Consider the following 18,910-nt stretch of genomic DNA (forward strand, 5'->3'; position numbering starts at 1 on the left):
ACCCGTTAGTGGTGGTGGAGTTTTATATTATGAGAAATTACAAACAGAGATGATCCTTCACATACCACTAAAACCAGAAGTATCCCTCCATTCTACCTCTTAGAGAATTTAAATATTCATACCTTAAATCATTCTTGTATAGCTTCACTCCTGGGGGTTTCACTCTCACTAAAGGTGGAAGTCTTTGTATCTAAGCACCAGTTTTGGTGCACTGGCTCCAACTAGACATAATGCAGATACGTACTGTATAAGTTCTCCATTGGCCAGCTCTGCCAGGGGACTTCACAAGACACCATTAGAAGATAAAGTGAATACAGTTGGGCAGGGAAAGTAGTAGTGCCTGCCACTGGACAGATTGAGAGTCCAATAGCTCCACTTATGGGGTGTAATCCCTCGCCCACCAGTGGTTTCTGCAAAAAAAAAAAAAAAAAGCCTAAAGAAAATACTGTCAGCTATTCACTTTTTGACTGTAAATGTACTAAGGCTCTGTCCATCTTTTCTGGGTGAGGTGTGGGAAACATCTTTCATGCTCATCACAGAGCTCTCTAACTCTTCTGTATTCCAGCAGCCCCTACGGGGACACAATGTGTGTGCTACCTGCCTTTGTCACCTACTCTCTTCATTTGATTTAGCCCAACTATCTTGTTTTCTAATGTATGTTCTGCTCCTTGGGGTGGGGACTTTTACCGCATTTAATAAATACATGTTTACATCCAGAGTTGAAGACAACAGAGCTTCTATACACCTATAATCCTGCAGAAGCTGTTATACTTTAAGTGAAGACACTACCTACACTGATGGAAGAGCTTCTCCCATCAGCATAGGCACTCCACTTCCCTAAGAGGTGGTAGTTATGTCAGTGGGAGAATCCCTCCTGTCAACATAGCGCTGTCTACACCGGGAGTTTGGTTGACATAAATGCATCACTCAGGGGTATGTATTTTCCACACCCCAAGGGATGTAATTATACCATATTAGTTCATAATGGAGTTCAGGGCAGAGTCAAAAGTTTCAAACTCTAAATTTGTCCTATTTTAAAACTGTTTTGGCCAACAGTAGTATCTGGAGAAATCTGAGTTCTTACACACTCTACTCCTGCCTGGCCAAGAAACTAACAAAGACAGTTCTGTACAGCTTACCAAAAATTCCCAACACATTGGTACTGGTACGGCAGCACCTGCTGCTAACAAAATCGTCAGATCTAGGTTCCATTAATCCTCATGCACAAAAATTAACTGTAAGGAAAAGGTCAAGTAGAGTCTCATAAAAAACAGAATGTATCTTTTGTATATAAAAGTTCTGCCTGTTTTAATGTACGGTGATGGTTAAACAAAAGCTACCATTAATTTCAACTTCCTTTGCAACACAGGAAAATGGAAGTTAGGAAAAAAAAAAATGTATATTCAAACCATGATGGTTTCACAAATAATGAAACATGCACAAATATTTTAAGAGGTCCCTTGAAATATGGCAATGAAAAAAAAATTACATTTACGTCAGCCATGTGCAAAGTATGCTGCATGGAGCTCACACCACAGCAGGGGATGGGGAGCAGCACAACTTAAGTTGTGGCTGCTGACTCTTTGGGTCTAATTCTGCCTGCAAAACATGCACTGAAATTCAGTGAGCTTGATTTTGATCTTATGCAGGTGAGAACTGGGAGTGATTCCACTGGAGACAATGGAGGAAGTGACATCAAAATAAGGCGTGACAAGTGGTCATACCAGTGTCTCCTAGCATAGACTGATTCTTTACCTGTAAAAATAAAGTTCTAACTCTTAAAATTCTAATAAAACTTAATGTTAGGTTATTAATTTGAATCACATTCCATATTCCGACATCAACAGGCTTCATGCGAGGCACTTGCTTTGAATTAACATTTTCATGAGTACATAATCAGACAGGCCCAAGTTGGAGCCTCTACTGATAGTTTCTGAACCCCTATTATGGGCATTTGTGTACTTATGCACTAACTTCAGGGTTTTATTTTAATGCAAGTGCCATCTAGTGTCTGCATTTACATTTACAAGCAAGTTTCACCCAGGACAAAAGCAGGGCGGGGGTGGGGTGGGGGTGGGGAGCTGGTTCTGAGAAAAGTGTAATGTTAAACAATTCCATTAAAGTTAAGCACTTATTTGCTATATTAGCATTTCTTGGAACAAACAGCACTACTAAATGCAAACATTTGTACAATTCATAGACCAAATGCAGACACACCATCTTGGCTATAATCTGAAATCTTGGTAACTTCTAGACCACAGTATAAGCACTTTTTTCTTTTTAATAATCAGCTGTTTCAGCAACACAATGAGGACACGACACACACTGCAGTGATTTTGTGTTTTCCTGTTTTTATTTAGAAGTTCCAAGTTCCCAGAAATTCACCAACTTTGGTGATTTGCCTCCCAACTCTCAATTACTAAATGTAAAACAAAAATAAAGGGCTAATCTGTCAGTCTCAAATCATACTTAACTTCAGTCATCATCCTGCATCTCAAACCACTAAGTCATCCACACAGAAACCCATTGGAGAGAGCTGCACCAGCAGATCCAATTACAGTTGCAGGCCTTTCAGGTTTTATGCTAAGCACATCTATCAGTTGTTAAGTCATACGATGTGCATGGTAACATGACCTTTCCAACAACATACCCAATGGCACTAGAATTCCCATCAGCCCTTGTGGAACAACTGTCAATATCAAAGGAGTCAGTACACCCCAGGGTCATGTTTTAATTATGGGGGCTGTGTCTGAACCCTGGCTAGTCTCTCTCATGCTTTTTGTTAGGGTTAAGACCACTCCCTACTCATCATTTGTTACATAACTACCACTACCATATGTCTACACAATATAGACTAGTGTTTGCAAACAGAGCATCTTCCCACTGCTAGGAGTTCTGTATGTGACCTGCCAGAGGACTTCAGTTGGCATCAGGGGCTCCAGTCACTTGGGTGCACACTGAGTTGGGCAAGAGTTATATATTAAACTGGCTGATGAAGGGTGTACTGCAATCTGCAGGCTTATTAGCGACAGTCTGGTTGAGCCAGGGCTGCAGTTCTGCTAATGGAATTTCATGCATTTTTGTGGGATCATTATACATAAAGGCAACAGCATCGGTTTGTTTACCCCTTCTGCATGCTAAAGAGCACCGTACCACAAAAATGTTACTTTTGAGACTCTGGGTAATAACAAGAGCATCCTCGCTCAGTCATATTTCCAAAATAGGGAGTGTACTTTCTGAGCACTCTGCAGTCAAGAGGTGTGAAAGATGACAACCATGATTTTAGTCAGTTCTGTGGAAGGCATTGCTCTGCCAGTGGTTTCGGATGGTCTCAGTTAGATCCTAGCCTTTAATAACAGCGATAGGTCTCAATTTAATAGCTTTCTTGCTGATGCCAGCAGCATGGCAGGTGTTAACCACATCTGTCACATTCTTATAGGATTCTGGTGCCTGAAAAAAATGAGACACACAAAATTAGACACATGCCTCTTGCTTTACCCTTCAACTCTGTTAAAATAGGGGAACTTATTCATTGGAGGAACTAGTTATTTTTTACACAGCTAAAAGATTAGTGAACCACTTGAAGGACATAGCAAGTTTCTGTCTTATTCGGTGGGGGGTGGGGGAAATCAAGCTATTTTGAAGATATTCAGGAACTGAACTTGCCACTATACTGGACTCAGCACCAGGAGAGAGAACACCGGGTGCCTGCACCATGGAACAAGCCACTCCAACTTCCTCCCAGAAAGAGGCAGCCTATAAAGGTTAACTTTCACAGCCCTATTAGTGCCTGGAATCATCAGGGTAAACCTCCATGGAGTTTTCTCTGATGCCATCATTTGGGCAAAGGACTAGATTGGGCTGGTTTTGAATGCAGGCTCTTCATGTCAGAGAATGTGTTGTTTTTAATGGGCTAGGTGCTGTAACAACACACATTAAATGCTCCTTCCTTAATAAAACTTTGAGATACCAAAAAACACCAACAGTTGTGAACCATTTTTGAGAAGCAGATTGTTCATGGACAAGAAACCATGAAGAACGTCCTTCCTCCTGGCCTAAGCAAATACAAGAGTTCTAGGTATCCTAAAAGCAAAACAATATCTGCATATTGCCAATTCTAGAAGCTGAAGTGCAAGATGTAGTTAGAACTGGCAAGCACATCACAGAAGGGTGGAAACCCAAGGAATATGGTCAAAAGGCTTATATGGCACCAATATCAAGTCTCTTTGCACAATGGAAAGAAATTATTCCTATCCCCAGAAAACCAGACTTCCAGGAGGAGATTCCCTTCCTACAGCATGGGGGAATACTCAGTGTGACACGTGGAGAATTTGACAGCTTCCATCAGGAATGCATGAGCTGCTCCTCTAATGCCCCAGTGGACAAATCTATCAGAGTACACGCCCAGTCACAAATTTAAAACTTACTTCTTCCATGACTAGCTTGGGGGAAGCAACACGGATGGCGATCCCCATGTCAGCCAGCTTGTCCAACACATCCTGGAAGTCCAAGTTTCGTCGAGATTTGGCCCGGGACAATGCACGACCCTAAGCAATAGATTTAGATTATTTCACTTTGTTTTGTAATCACCACGAGGAGTAAGAGTTGCATTACTAAGACCGACAGACGGGGGGGGGGGGGGGGGGGGGGGGGGGGGGGGCGCGGGGTTAGAAGAAAAAAAAAAAAATCACACATCTAAGTGTTTCATTCCAGGCAAGACAGCATTTGCAGAAGTGATCATGCATATATTTTACATTTAAACTAACCAGAGACTTGATGGGACAGAATACCCAAAAGGAAGACTTTCTGGGTATCTCTGGTGCTTTACAGAGCAAGCGACTTTTAACAAGTCAGCATACATTAATATTTAGTAGGAGGTGTGCGTTGTACACAAATTCCAAGTAGCAAAACGTGCAGTTTGATGCACAGATCACGTGCCTCAGGCGAGCTGAGAAACAGGAGGCAGAACTAAAATGCACTGGTGTGCTGGGGTTCGTGCATAATCAATAGCACACCCTAGAGCGCTAATGTTAGGGATCACTACATGTACAACAATCCACAGCATGAAGGTATCTAGGATCCCTGTAGGTATCTCTTTTCACCCAAACTGCTAGGTAGTCAGTATTCCCCTAATCTGGGCTTTAACTGGGCAAGGAAGCTGCAACTATTTATTTCCACTGGTAAAGAAGCCTGAGCACCACCTCCTTCCACCAAGGGAAGTGCTTTGCATGGGCATCCTCAAGACTTTCATTCCCGTTTGTAGTTCGGGCAGTTAGTGTTTGGGGGGGGGGGGGGGGGCTCTGTCCACCACACCAATCCTTCCTGTAAGCAAGGAAGGCCGTGCACAGCTCCCTCCAGAGCCATTCAAAGTTTAGTGTTAGCCAGAGAAAGAGGCATCAAGAGTGCACGAGGCATACCGTCCGCAGCACTCCCTAGGCTGGAGATCTGGGAATCTTATCTCCCCTACTCACAAGTGTAACAGCACACTGGCTGCCCCTTGGATATCCCATCACAACCCCTTCTTCAACGGTGTTCTGTACTTACAGCTCCATGGCACGTGGTTCCAAAGGTCTCGGTCATGCCTTGTTCGGTACCAGTAAGAACATAGCTGCAGGTTCCCATTGTTCCGCCAATCAGTACTGGCTGTCCAGTCAGCTAGGGGTGCAAACAAAAAAAATCCCAATTTAAGATCAAAGTCACTCAAGATTTAAAATAGTTTTGATCAATAAATAATATAAGGGGGACCAGGGCACCATCACATATCCATAAAGGAGTGCTGGCAAGCCTCTGGCTGTGTACCCAGGAGTTCTGAGTCACTAGATGACGGGAAAATGCAGGCAGTGTATGAAGATGATCATCATGAAGAGGCCAGGCAAATAGACACAGTCTGTCCTAAGGCATGGGTGGGAAAACTTTTTGGACTGAGGGCCACATCTGGGTATGGAAATTTTATGGCGGGCCATGAAATTGGGGGTTAGGGTGTGGGAGGGAGGGAGGGCTCTGGCTTGGAGAGCAGGCTCTTGGGTGGGGCCAGAATGGAGGAGATCAGGGTGTGGGAGGGGGCTCAGAGCTGGGACGGGAGGTTGAGGTGGGGGCGGAGGTGAGGGCTCCAGCTGGGGGTGCAGGCTCTGGGGTGGGGCTGGGGATGAGGGTACAGAAGGGTGCTCCAGGCTGGGACTGAGGTATTTGGAGGGTGGGAGGCGGATCAGGGCTAGGGCAGGGGGGCGGGAAGGTGTCAGGGTGCAGGCTCCAGGCAGCACTTACCTCAAGCAGCTCCTGGAAGCAGCAGCAGCTCCCCCCTCCGACTCCTACATGGAGGCCCAGCCAGGTGACTTTGTGTGCTGCCCCATCTGCAGGCGCAGCCCCTGCAGCTCCCACTGGCCGCGGTTCCCACCCAATGGGAGCTGTGGGGGCTGCACTTGGTACGGGAGCAGCACGTGGAGCCCCCTAACTGCCTCTATGCGTGGTAGCCAGAGGGGGCATATGCCGCTGCTTCCGGGAGCTGTGGGGACCACGGCACGTGCAGAGCAGGGCAAACCCCTGACCCCGCTCCCTGGCTGGAGTGGCAGCTCGAGGGCTGGATTAAAACATCCGAAGGGCTGGATGCGGCCCCCAAGCCATAGTTTGCCCAACCCAAGGAGTGGACAGAGGGCAGATAGCTAGAAGATCGTGCAGGCAATTGTAGGCTGGGGAAGAAAGGTGAATCCGGAAGTGTCCAAAAGTTTCAATACAAGCCTGAGGATAATGACGGACACTGGTAAATGTTCCAATATAATTAATTTGCTATCCTGTAGGAACTGAAACAACATTTAAAGTCTTCCTCTGTTAGTAACACAGAAACCCTTCCTATTCATCTGAAATCCCCTCCCCTGCCTCCACTTCCCCCTGAAGTTATCCGTACTTGGTAATCGACAGCAATGAGAGGATGATGAGGAGGGAAAGCCCTGGTTGATCCCTTTCTGTGCACCAGCAGGGTCCGCTCTTTTCCATCCACCACATGCTGCTCCACTTTGGCGATGTTATGAGACACATCATAGATCACATGAAGATCTAGGTCATCAGGGGTTGTGTTGAAGACTTTAGCAAAGGCCTAAGGGAGAAAGTTTGGATGTATACACAGGGGCAATTCCACACAGCTATAGAAACCTTAAAGCTCTCTCTGATTTTTAGGGGTTAAAAAGCAGCAGACTCATTTGAAAAATGGCCTGTCGTGGGAAACTGTATCAGAAAACAAAACACTGCAACTAAATGAAGTGACAGGTAAGGCAAAACTTTCAGTTCAGCCTCCCTGGTTCTCAAAACACTGAGCCAAATGTAGCCCTGACATAAGTGAATGCAACTTCTTTGAAGTCAATCGAGTTGTGCAAAAAATTTACTCCACAACCAAATTGGACCGATTATCTGTTCGCTGGCAGCTTGGATCCTTCTGAAAGTATTAGAAATCAATCAGGAAGACTTAGAACACCAGAAATCAGTCAAAAAGCTGTGAAACATGCCTTAGTATTTCCTCTTCTGCCAGTTTGAGTGTAACAAAAGATACCTCAGCACTTAGGTTTTGAAAATGGAGCATTGGCACTTCTTCTGCTAGTTTGAGAGGGCAAAATTTTCAGAAGAAATGTTAAGACATGTTATTCTACATCTTTTAGATGTAGCCCAGATGTAACCCAGTGAGACTTTTCTGCTGGTAAAAGGTATTGGACTGATTGCCCTGGAGACTGAAGTCTTCTCTTAAACCAAGAAGTCGACACAGGACAGGCAGCAGAAAAGTACAAGCTTCATGGAGCTGCTCACCATCATGGCTCAACAGGTTTTACCTTGTCCCAGAGACCTTTAAAAGCACCAGAATACTTGCAGCAGAACAGCAGCTCTGCTCCTACCTGTCTGGTTAGGAAAGTCATGGAAGAGCGGTTGACCCATGCATAGTTCCCAGCCGCTGCCATTCCCTTTAGGTAGTCCTGTCCCTCTGGGGAGGCAATTCTGGCGCATGCCAACTGGCGATCATTAACTATGATCTTGTCCCGTTTCATGGCTTTCTCCATAGCCACTAAAGCATCTGGGGAAAAACAAATACAACCAGCCTGTCACCTCTACCTTGAAAGGCTTCAAATCTGGATTCACAGGCAGAAAACCCAGCTCCCCTCACAGAGGTACCAGAAGGTGGTTGAACCTTCAACTTCCTCTTAAAATTAGAAGTGAACGTGTGGAATGACTACTTCAGTTGTTGCTACACAGGGTCCCCCCAGTACCACCTTCAGAGTGAAAGTGATGGAGAAAAGACGTGCTCCTTAGAGCATGTGTTTTAAGTTTTAACTACCTAATAGGTACAGTTAAAGTCCTAGGAGTATGGTTTAGAGGTCTGAGCACAGCACTCAGTGCAGGAACTCTGATGTTCTAACCACAGCTCTAACACTGACTTTTTCTGTGATCTTTGGAAAGTTACCACCTCTCTCCTTTTCCTCTTATTTCTATTGCAATAGTGCCTAGGGATCCCAACCAAGGATTAGAGTCTCATACTAAGCAAATACAGACAAATAAAGACAGCTTCTGCCCTAGAGGGCTCACAATCTAGATATCTGTCCCATTCCCCCACAATCTCAAATGGAGAGAATTACCTACCTCATAAGGGCTGTTTAAGGATTAACTCATTGTTTTTAAAGCACAATATAAGTACTGAATATATGCTAATAAACTTGACTGGTTAATAGGGTTTATTGTGAGCAGCAGACTATTCCAAAGAGATTTTTATCTTACTTCAGCTCTTACAAAAGTAGTCTTATCACAAAATATACCTGTAGCTACTTGATGGCCCAGGCCTCTGCTGCCGCTGTGGATCATTACACACACCTGTCCCTTGTGATCAATGCCCATCTTCCTGGCAGCATACTCATTATAAATGTCATCCACCACCTGGATCTCAGCATAATGGTTTCCTGCTCCCAGGGTCCCCAGCTGCCAATTACAACAAGATATCTTAGCCATCTAGTGATTAGACACCAGTCAAAAAGAGGAATGGCTTTCTCCTTTGGAGGGGATTATGAATGAAGAGTTTATGCGCAATATGGTGAATTGTAACAGAATGTGGTTAGAAGGTATGAATTGGTTAGAACATGGACGTCTATTCCTGAACCCCGGCTATCAAAAGGACTGTGCAGATATAATCTTGTTTGCCTCCTTTGAAACTTGTAAGAAGATCAAAATACATATTTTTTAAAAAAAAAATGGTCCAAAAATCAATAGTTGTAGCAGGAGAATATGATTAAATAGAAGGACCAGGACCTGCCAGTAGTGCAGCCACTTTCAGCAAACACACAGAAAACTTAAAAGGAAGGAATAGATTCTAAAACACAGATAGTAAAGAGAAGTAGCCTTTACATGGGCTTAGTAATAGGGCTGAGGCAATGTCTACACTAGAGAGTTTACAGCGGCACAGCTGTACCAATGCAGCTGTGCCGCTGTAAGATCTCTCGTGTAACTGCTCTATGCCAACGAGAGAGCGCTCTCCCATCAACATAATTAAACAAGTGGCGGTAGCTATGTCGGCAGCAAAACCTTTAACACCAACATAGTGCTGTACACACTACCACTTATGCCGGTATGGGCTGTTTTTTTCATACCCCTGAGCAACATACATTTTGCTGACATAAGTGGTAGTGTAGATATGACCAAAAAAGTTTGTAAACACAACAGGTGGGTTTTTTTTAAAGCCTCATTCCTGGAGAAGTCGGCCATCAATGATGGAGATGTGGTCTGAGCATAGGACTGGGAGCCAGAATCGCCCAGCTTCTAATTATGGTTTTGACACCAACTCTGTACATTTGGGAAATTCACTTAACTGTGTGAAACAGATAATTAATTACCTGCTCAGGAGAGATATGAAGGTTAATGTTTTCAAAATTCTTTAAAGGTTAAAATGCTATGGAATTGCAATATATTCTCATTAATAATACCCACGAGAGCTGGAGGAAGAAGCCTTTAAATTATAGTAATGGTATGATCTCTGCTCTAGCCAGCATACCAACCCAGGCAATGAGCTATCAGCAGTGGAAGTTAAATCCAGTTCTCTTGCATGGCAGGCCAGAATTTTACAATTAAGTCACAGGACATGTTCTTCAAAGGTTTTTTTAAAAAATACATTGTTGGCTCAGACAATTTAAGTCAATGTAACCAGAACAAAACAAAAAAAATCTAGAGAAGTTACCATTCCTTAAAAGGTTGACAAGTGCTAGTAGTGATGAATTCAAACAGTTAGGGCCAGCTGTTTAACAGATGGGAGGGCAACTCACTGGAATTTTTTTCTATAGCCAATTTTATACCTAGGTAAGAATTAAATTACAGTTCTGTTATTTGTTTTCCCCTATTCTAGCTCTGTCAGAAAACGGATTCAAAATCATAACCTCTCCCAAATCATGGCAAGTCAAAACCTATATGAACACAGGGCATGAGTTATAGAAATGAAGCTAATTTTTTCTTGTTGTTGTTTTAAACCTCAAAGTGTTTACAACCACCTTACAGGTAACATTACCTGAGGCAAACCTCTTTTCTTAGCTCTTGAGGAGACCTTATTGGGATCAGCCTGCAGCATCCTTCCATACTCCTCACAGTGCTCCTTGTCCTCCGCCCAGGCATAGCCTTCCCGGAGAGACCAGTCCACACCCATCTCCAGGGCCTCCTCCAAGTCCCTGCAACATCAAGACACTTTCCTTGAACTCTTAAATAAGTACTAGCACAAAGTTAACCTCACATGTGTCCCAAGGGTTCACACCCATGTCTGAAGTGGTGAAAAGCCCATGAGTTCAACTCAACCCTTTGCTGCCAACCAAAAAGTCTGTTTCACAAAGATAAAGTTTGTGAATAAAGCCACTTGCAACTTCATTGCTTCTCCTCCCCCCTATCAGGGTAAGGGCTGACATTTTAGCATCACTATCTATACAATTAAAGAAACCTTCCATTATGAGAGCTGATAACCCTTAAAGCACACTTAATTAATCCTCTGACTCCTAGATGGCTTTGTACTATTATTTCTAGCTGTATGTGTAGGGGCAAGGAATGGGCCAGGAAGTTTCTTTCCGCCTCCTTCCAGCCTTCCACGTGCAAATCCCTTCTCAAAACAAAGGCCAGACACTGCCCATGCCCCAAAAGCGCACACACAGTCATTTACTTACTTGGCGTTCATGGGGATGACACCCTTGGAGCCCACCCCAACTGGAATATGGTCAAACATGGCCTGGGCGAGCTGTTCCTTCACGGGCTGGACGTCACTTTCATCCAGGTTCGTACGCAGCAATCGGACACCACAGTTGATGTCAAACCCGACACCACCTGAAGGTATAAAAAACAAAAACACACACAAAGTTAATAGATGGGGCTGCTCAGTTGTGGGCCACAGAATGCTACGCTGTAGCATTTGGGCACGTTTATCTTTAATGCTGAAGCGCTTCCTGACAGAGAAAGTTTTGTATACTAGGGCCTGCAGTTTTCATCAGTCCTACTACCATATTAAATGAGAGGACAGCTGCAGTCTGCTCCATTTTAGTGAATTTCCATGCAGTCTGTAGGCCCCTGGCAAGCTGACAATGCAACCCCCCCAAATAGGGTAAAATTTGGCACCACTGTAATGAAAAGTATTCCATATTCACAACACCTTCACTCAGTGCTACAGGGCTATTCCCCTGCTCTGGACACTGTACTAGATCATGGATAGAAAAGCATAGTCTCCCACAAAATCCTTAACCTGCAAGGTTGCTCCTGTGATTAATATAGAAATACCTATCCAAACTACCCAACATACACATTACAATTAAAATACATTGATTTTCTACCCTCCCAAACACAGCCTTTTCCATTTCTAATTTAAGTTATTTGAAAACAAAATCTTTGTATTTAAGGTAGCTGGCTTTTAAATTAGTGCAAAAAGTGTTCTCCTCTGGAAGGCAAACAGCAAGCTCTCCCTGCTGTCACGTTTGGCAGTAAACTGTGACCCACGATTGTTTATGTTAAGTGATACTTTATTTCAGTATTAAAGTGGGATAAGAGAAGAGTGATGAGAATTATCAATGACGTGGAGAAACTCACAAGAGCGATGGGATTATTTACCTAGAAAGGAGACAAATAAGGAGAAATAATGACTGGCCTAAAAAAGGTAGATTGGGAACTTCTCTTCTCCTGGTCTCACAGCAGAAGAGCAAGGGGACACTCAATGGAATTAAAAGTTGGGGAATCCAAAATTGATAAAAGGAAATTCACACATTGTGTGAGAAAACAACTTTGGAACTTGCTACCCACAGGAACAGTTGAGGCCAAGAATTTAAGATTCAAAAATGGATTGGTTGTTTATATAGAGGTCAAGAATATCCAGAGAGATATAATTTATGATAAATTTTTTGGAAAGCATACTAACCTTGCTTTAGAGCAGGTATCTAACTATTAGAGACCAGGATGAGACCTAACTGGAGGGCAGATTATCCTAAATCTGTCTACTACCGCGTTCTGAAGCCTTCCTCTGAAACATCTGGTGCTGACCGTGCCAGAGCAAGATACTGAACTAGATGGACCTGGGGATCTGGTCCATTATGGCAATTCCTGTGTTCCCATACATGCAGTTTAGAATAATAGCTGTTAGATGCCAGCACAGAGGCATTTCCAAATGGTTAATAAAAGTGAACTCGAAAGTACTTAAAAAATGAGGCAAAGCTATTTAGATCATAAATCCCTAACATAAATGGACAAACATTTTAAAACTAAAGTTAAAAATTAGTTCCTCTTTTACCTGCCCAAAACCAAGTTCAGGGGTTCTGGGCTCTCTCTTCAGAAGTTGGGAACAGACACCCAAAACAGCGTGAAGAGAGCAAGGCTCCCTGCACTGTTTAGGTTCTAATCAACTCCTGCAGAAAAAACAGAGAACTCAGGATGGATGAACTGGTACCTCAACAGAGAAGAACTTTTCAGGTCACTATACATAACATTTCACTTTACTTCTGTACTGTAAAAGTGTGGGGATCTCAAACAGCTATTTCAAGAAAGAATTTCCGATCACCAAAGATATTTCTCAAAGTATATTACATCAGACTCAAGTTACTCTTACCTGGTGACACCACTGCCTCTGGGTTACTCATGTCAAATGCTGCCATGTTACCAATGGCAAACCCATAGCCAGAATGTACATCAGGAAGCCCAATAGATCTCTGCAAGAAAGTTCAGATTTCACATGGGCAGTGGAAAGACTTCTTTTAAATTATATACAACCCTGTTCCACGTATGGACAGGCACAATGGAAACCTTACGCCAAGACTAGTAACCAGGAACAGTATCTGGGGCAGTTTACAGATCAACACACCAGTCAGCTACCTGGATTCAGAGTTCCCACATTCCACACTGACACAGGAAACAACTTTTGAATTGAATTGTGGTATCTAAACTGATAAGCAGTTTATCATTAGGACTCATCCGCCTCAGATATAGCACATCTGCCTCATTCAATTAAACTGGATTTAATAATGACAAGCCCAAAATAAAAGGCAAGGAAGTTCAAGCATGCAGAAAGTCACCCAAAATGCCAGCAGATTGCAAAACAAAGGAAAGAAAAAAAAAAACCATCAAGTAAAAGGCAAGCAGGAAACAGACAGCATTTTCCAATAGTGAATTGTATAATTGCACACAAAGTAAGTGCTTCATCCCAACGGATGAAACAAACAAAAATGACCCAAGAGGTAGATGTTTAAGCTAGTTTTTGTTAGTGTGACCTGCAACACAAAGAGGCCCTTTTGCAGATACTTTATTTTATGATGGCTAGAAGAGGCCTGCCCTTTCTCCTCCCCATCAACACTAGAAATTCAGATCTTGTCTGTCCCAGAAGACTTTATGGAGAATTAGTAATGACTTCACAGCTTTCAAGAAAATGAACCCTGATTAATTGATAAGGGTTGTGATTTTTAATCAGACTGTTTAAAACTGTTTGAACACTTATTTAAAACACAAACATTGGGAAGAAAAGCCGTTTATTAAGAATTCAACCTTTTCCCGTCCTAAGAAAGCTCGATTTACAACCAGGAAGCCCTCTAACACAGACAGAAGACTAGAATAGATATTTGTGACATTTCTGTGGTAAGACAAGCTGAAAAGCAACTTTAAAGAACAGTTTGCAAAAACAAACAAAAAAAAAAACAATCCACATCCCCGATTCTTCTCCTTTACAGATCACCTTTTAGACCTTTTATAGCCCCAAGGGCAGCACTTTATTGAAAAAAATGAATTAGAGCTTTTGATGAGTCACCATGTAAAACAACTGAAAATGAAACCACCATGTTGCTTATTGACAGTTAAGAAAAATGAAAAGTAACTCACCACCTACAAAAACACTTTACTCTCAGCTTCCTGAAAAGTGACACACCCTATCACGTATAGAAGTTTCTTAAATGTATTAGAAGCAAAATAAAGACAAAGAAAAGCGTAGGTCCGCTATTTAGTGGGAAGGAAGAACTAATAACGGATGACACCAAGAAGGCGGAGGCATTTTAATGCTTCTGTCTTTACCAAAAAAAAAAAAAAATTGTGACCAGATGTGTAACACAATATCAACAAGGGGGAGGGGGACACAAGCCAGAACAAGGAAAGAACACGTCAAAGGATATTTAGATAATTTAGATGTATTCAAGTTGGTTGGGCCTGACGAAATTCACCCTAGCGTACTAAAGGAACTAGCAGAAGCAATCTCAGAACTATTTGTGATTATTTTCAAGAACTCATGGATGATGGGTGAGGTCCCAGGGGAAGAAAAAGAACAATTCTTCAGAGCAGTCACTCACATGAATAATGCCAGGTAGTGCAGCCACATTCCCAATCTGTTTCATGGCAGGCAAGAATCCACCAGCACCTGAAAGAAGACAACTGAAAGTTTATCCAAGGGACTTGCCAATGAACAGCGTTGATCATGACTGATATGGTAGCACCTTTCAAGTTGCTACTCAAAATCCAGGCAGATCAGTAGTGACCAAAAGTCATTTCAATCTGGTGGAAAATACCTGGCACTTTGGGGAGCTACAGCTCCATTATACTGAAAAGTTTCTGAAATTCTCCCACTGTGGCTCCAGTATCAGTGCAGCTCCAACTGTTGCTAGCATCGAAGTGCCGGTATAGGCCACCTGTCTACATTTTTACCGCCATATAATCTAGACCTGTATAAGAAGGTCAAAATGCTGGCTCTCGGTCTACAACAGAGCTCCCACAAATGCTAGATTAAAAAAGGTGGGCTAATTTCTGAAAACCTTCAATAGATCATGCTACAGTGAAATTAATCTTGCGGCATCAGTGCAGAGCACAGAGGTGTTGACATAACACAAACCACCTCTACAGCTGGCACTCTTGTTGGTAAATATCAAAAGATAAACCAAGGACTGACTGGGGTATGGAGAATGAACTCCCTTTTCTTCCCACTTTGTGGTCCCTGCCGCCTTCCAGGTCACGGCTGAGGCACTGTCAGGAAGCTTGCACTCTTGATGTCCATGCTGTACCAATATCATGAAGGTAGAAGCCTTCAGAGGACAGTGCCAAGTCAATTTAGTTTGTATTTATATATAAAGATGTTACAAAACCTAAGATCAAACAGAAATATCCCCATGTTTGTTGTTTTAGCTTCCCCTGTATTATGTATTTAAGATTTCCTTCCTGCATTGTGCTGTCACATGAGAATTAGAAATTAACTGACAAGTCTATTTTCATAGCCCAATCTGAGTGAAATGCAGAAAATAACTAAAAGGATGTAATTATGAAAAGTGCAGTATATTTTAAAATCCTTTTAATTTTCAATTATTTAAAGTTCTTATCAACACAGGAATTTATTAATTATTTTTTAAACTTGCTTAAGTCCCTTAAGTCACCAGGACTGGCAAGCCAACATATTTCAGCAGCGCTATTTTCAGGATAGCAGTGTTGTTAAGCACACAGGTAGTGCATAATGTCATGGCTGGACATATGAGTAGCCTTCACTACACATTTTCATTGTTTTCTTTGATGTATGCAAGCCACATTAATTCAGGGTAGGAGGCAAGGGTGAAAGAAGTGAAATAAGGGAAGCAAGTGTTTGAAATTTAATGAAAACAAATGAGAATGGGATCTTCCTGTACTTACCACCACCTCTGCAGGCATTTCGTAACTCCTCAAACATTAATTTCTCTAGCGGCTCATTTACATAAAACACTCCTTCCACCTAGAGGCAAACACAAGAACGAGAAGAGACAAAATAAGGCATAATTACTGGTCTCACAAAAACTCACTTCCACAAGCAGAACTACACTATAGAACAAGAATTGCCAAGATTAATGGTATATAATAGGTTACAAAGCGTATTTTTTGTGTCATTTTCTTGCCACTGTTTATTTAGAAGTATATTATTTGATTAGGTTTCTGGTAGTGCTTAAGACATGTTAAGACATTCCCAAAGACAATCCTTGGGCCAAGAAGTTTACAATCCAAACACTCAATCCTGCAAACACTTAGGCCATGTCTATACGTACAGTGCTGCAGCAGCGCAGCTGTACCGATACAACTGTGCCACTACAGCATGTCTCATGAAGATGCTCTATGCCTATAATAAAACCACCTGCATAAGTGGCAGAAGCTACGTCAGCAGGAGAAACTCTCCTGTTGACATAGCACTGTGCACACGAGCGCTATGTTGGTGTAACTTATGTTGCTCTGGGTGTGGTTTTTTCACAACCCTGAGCAACATAAATTATGCCACCACAGACTGTAGTATAGACATAGCCTTAGGCACAAAACTACTGACATGCATTAGCACCTGTAGTATTAAGGCCTAAAATCAGACAGATGTTAGGGAGAACAGAGGTGGTGTATATGTGGCCCAGGTGGTGCCTGGGTGTACCTTAGGCTCCTAACTTGTACTTCTGGAATTAGACACAATTATACCTTGGAGCATTACGCCCTGCACGCCAGGATGTTTTCTCTGAAGTTTATTTGAACATTGCCAGATTCATACTCTAAGGAAATCGTTAGGATGCAAAAATAAAAAAATAAAAAAAGTAAAAAAATAAATGAATCCCAGCTGCACCAGAGCTCTCTGGGGTCGGGGGAAGAGTGGTGCCTGCCTCCAAGAGACCCCCACCGCCAGCCACTTGTTACATTTTCAAAGGAGCCTCCCCGAGAGCCGCTGGGCAAAGGCATCGCCCGGATCCCGCTTTGACCTGAGCCGACGAAAAAGCACCTGCCCGGGGGCGCTGAGCCCGGCCTATGGCGCTGACCCGCTTCTCTCCTTGGGCCCCGCCCCTGGGTCTGGTCCCAGGCTCAGGCCGCAGCTCCCCGGGCAGGAGCCTGGCGCGCGGAGGTCTCGCGGACAGCAACAGGCCACGCACCGCCGCGGGCTCCTCCTCCCTCCTCCCAGCGCGGGGGCGCCAGCAGCCCCAGGGCGAAGGGCGGGGGAGAGGGGGAGTCTCGGGGCAGCCCAACCCCCACCTCGGGCTCCGCGTGCAGGAGCGCGCGCTGAACGGTCGGCCACTGCCGAGCGCGAGCCCAGGATACCCCGCCCCGAGCTCACATTCATGTTGGGCACGAAGCCCTTCCTGATCCTCCAGCTGTTCTTGTTGAGCTTGTCCAGATACTGCAGCTCATCGTTGTAGCTGCGGCTCATGGCGGCGGCCCTGTAGACTCCGTGTCACACACACACACCCAGCGGCTCCCACTCCCACACGGCGGCACCGGCCAGGATGCAACGGAGGCCGCCGAGGCCCAGGCTCTCTCAGAAGGCGAAAATCCAGCGAATGGGAGGGCAGTAGCTGAGGAGGTTGGACGGGACCCGCCGAGGCTCAGATTTCATCCGTTCAGTCTGGAGCGTTACATTACGCTAGCCCTGCGGTGCTCTGCGGCGCCCCCTAGCGGCCGAGCAGGGCGCTGAGCCGTCGGGAGGGTCGCCCCGCCCCCTGCGGTGTGGTGTACGGGCGGTGCGTGGTAGGAGAGCGTTCTGGCACAACCCCACCGCGAGGAGTCGGCGCGCGCGCGGCCCCCTCACAGAGCTCGTGCAGAGTGCAGTGGCAGGGGGTTCCGCAGCCGCTGGGTCCCTGCCGGGAAGGTGGGGGCCGGGGGCACTGGGGTGGGATCTCCCGGGATTCAGCCCCAGAGAGGGGCAGTTCGCTTGTGTGGGCCACCCCTTGCTGGTCCCTGCAGGGAAGGTGGGGGCCGGGGGCACTGGGGTGGGGTGTCCCGGGATTCAGCCCCAGAGAGGGGCAGTTCGCTTGTGTGGGCCATCCCTTGCTGGTCGGTAGGGACCGAGCTCCTACTGTCCCCTAGAGCTTGCCCAGCCCCTCACACGAGTTCTGCAGCTCGATCAAAAGCGAGAGCCCCCAAGGCTGCTGCTCTCCCTGGGCCACGCTTCTCCCCTCAGCACCTTGCAGTCTGCCTTGCTACCCAGCAGACACTGATAATGCAGCCAATACATCAGCTGCTGGCTAGGGTGCCCCAATGAATCACAGCTGGAGGAAAGTTTTCACCCCCAAAACATTTCCTGCTGAGAAATGGGGGTTTGTCAAACACAGGTCGGTGGTTGTTGTTCTTCTCTGCTGGAAAATAGGGTGTGCAGGGCAAGTCTGATTTTTTTTGGAAATTGGTCAAAATCAAATGAAAACATTTGTTTCATTTTTCAAAATCTTTTTTTTAATTTTAAGTTTTTATTCCCCCTTCCCTTTCAACAGCCCCTTTTTGTCACTGCAAGCTGAAGAGTGAAACTGGCAAGGGGAGCTAGGAACTCTTCCAGGTGGAACGAGGAGGTAGATATCACTAGGAGTAATTGAATGAATCATTAAAAAATTCTGCCTGAAGATTTCTGGAAAGTGAGATTGTGGAATAGTTTCTCAAGAAAAGTGGTTGTAGCTGCATTTCTTAGCACATCTAAAACTTAGGGATACAG

The 18,910-nt window shown here is 44.4% G+C and overlaps 1 protein-coding gene across 1 annotated transcript; it reads right to left on the reverse strand.

Annotated features, from left to right (window-relative positions):
• Positions 1-2,335: 2,335 nt before the first annotated feature.
• On the reverse strand, positions 2,336-17,856 carry RTCB (RNA 2',3'-cyclic phosphate and 5'-OH ligase). The gene is made up of 12 exons (XM_074941242.1): positions 17,546-17,856; positions 16,123-16,201; positions 14,802-14,869; positions 13,082-13,181; positions 11,163-11,319; positions 10,523-10,679; positions 8,790-8,949; positions 7,878-8,053; positions 6,902-7,090; positions 5,545-5,655; positions 4,428-4,547; positions 2,336-3,450 (listed from the first exon to the last, which is right to left on the reverse strand). Exons 1-12 carry the CDS (start codon positions 17,636-17,638, stop codon positions 3,343-3,345), a joined length of 1,518 nt encoding a protein of 505 aa, XP_074797343.1. The 5' UTR covers positions 17,639-17,856; the 3' UTR covers positions 2,336-3,342.
• Between the last annotated feature and the right edge of the window lie 1,054 nt (positions 17,857-18,910).

Source organism: Natator depressus, chromosome 1 (assembly GCF_965152275.1).
Source record: "Natator depressus isolate rNatDep1 chromosome 1, rNatDep2.hap1, whole genome shotgun sequence".
In the NCBI taxonomy this organism is placed as follows: Eukaryota; Metazoa; Chordata; order Testudines; family Cheloniidae; genus Natator; species Natator depressus.

Excerpts from the sequence above, each read along its gene's own strand:
- RTCB (XM_074941242.1), bottom strand. The coding sequence starts at position 17,638 with ATGAGCCGCAGCTACAACGATGAGCTGCAGTATCTGGACAAGCTCAAC. Across the intron at positions 16,202-17,545 it reads GCTTCGTGCCCAACATGAAT|GTGGAAGGAGTGTTTTATGT; the intron begins GTGAGCTCGGGG and ends GTTTGCCTCTAG. Across the intron at positions 8,950-10,522 it reads AGAAAAGAGGTTTGCCTCAG|CTGGGGACCCTGGGAGCAGG; the intron begins GTAATGTTACCT and ends TGTAATTGGCAG.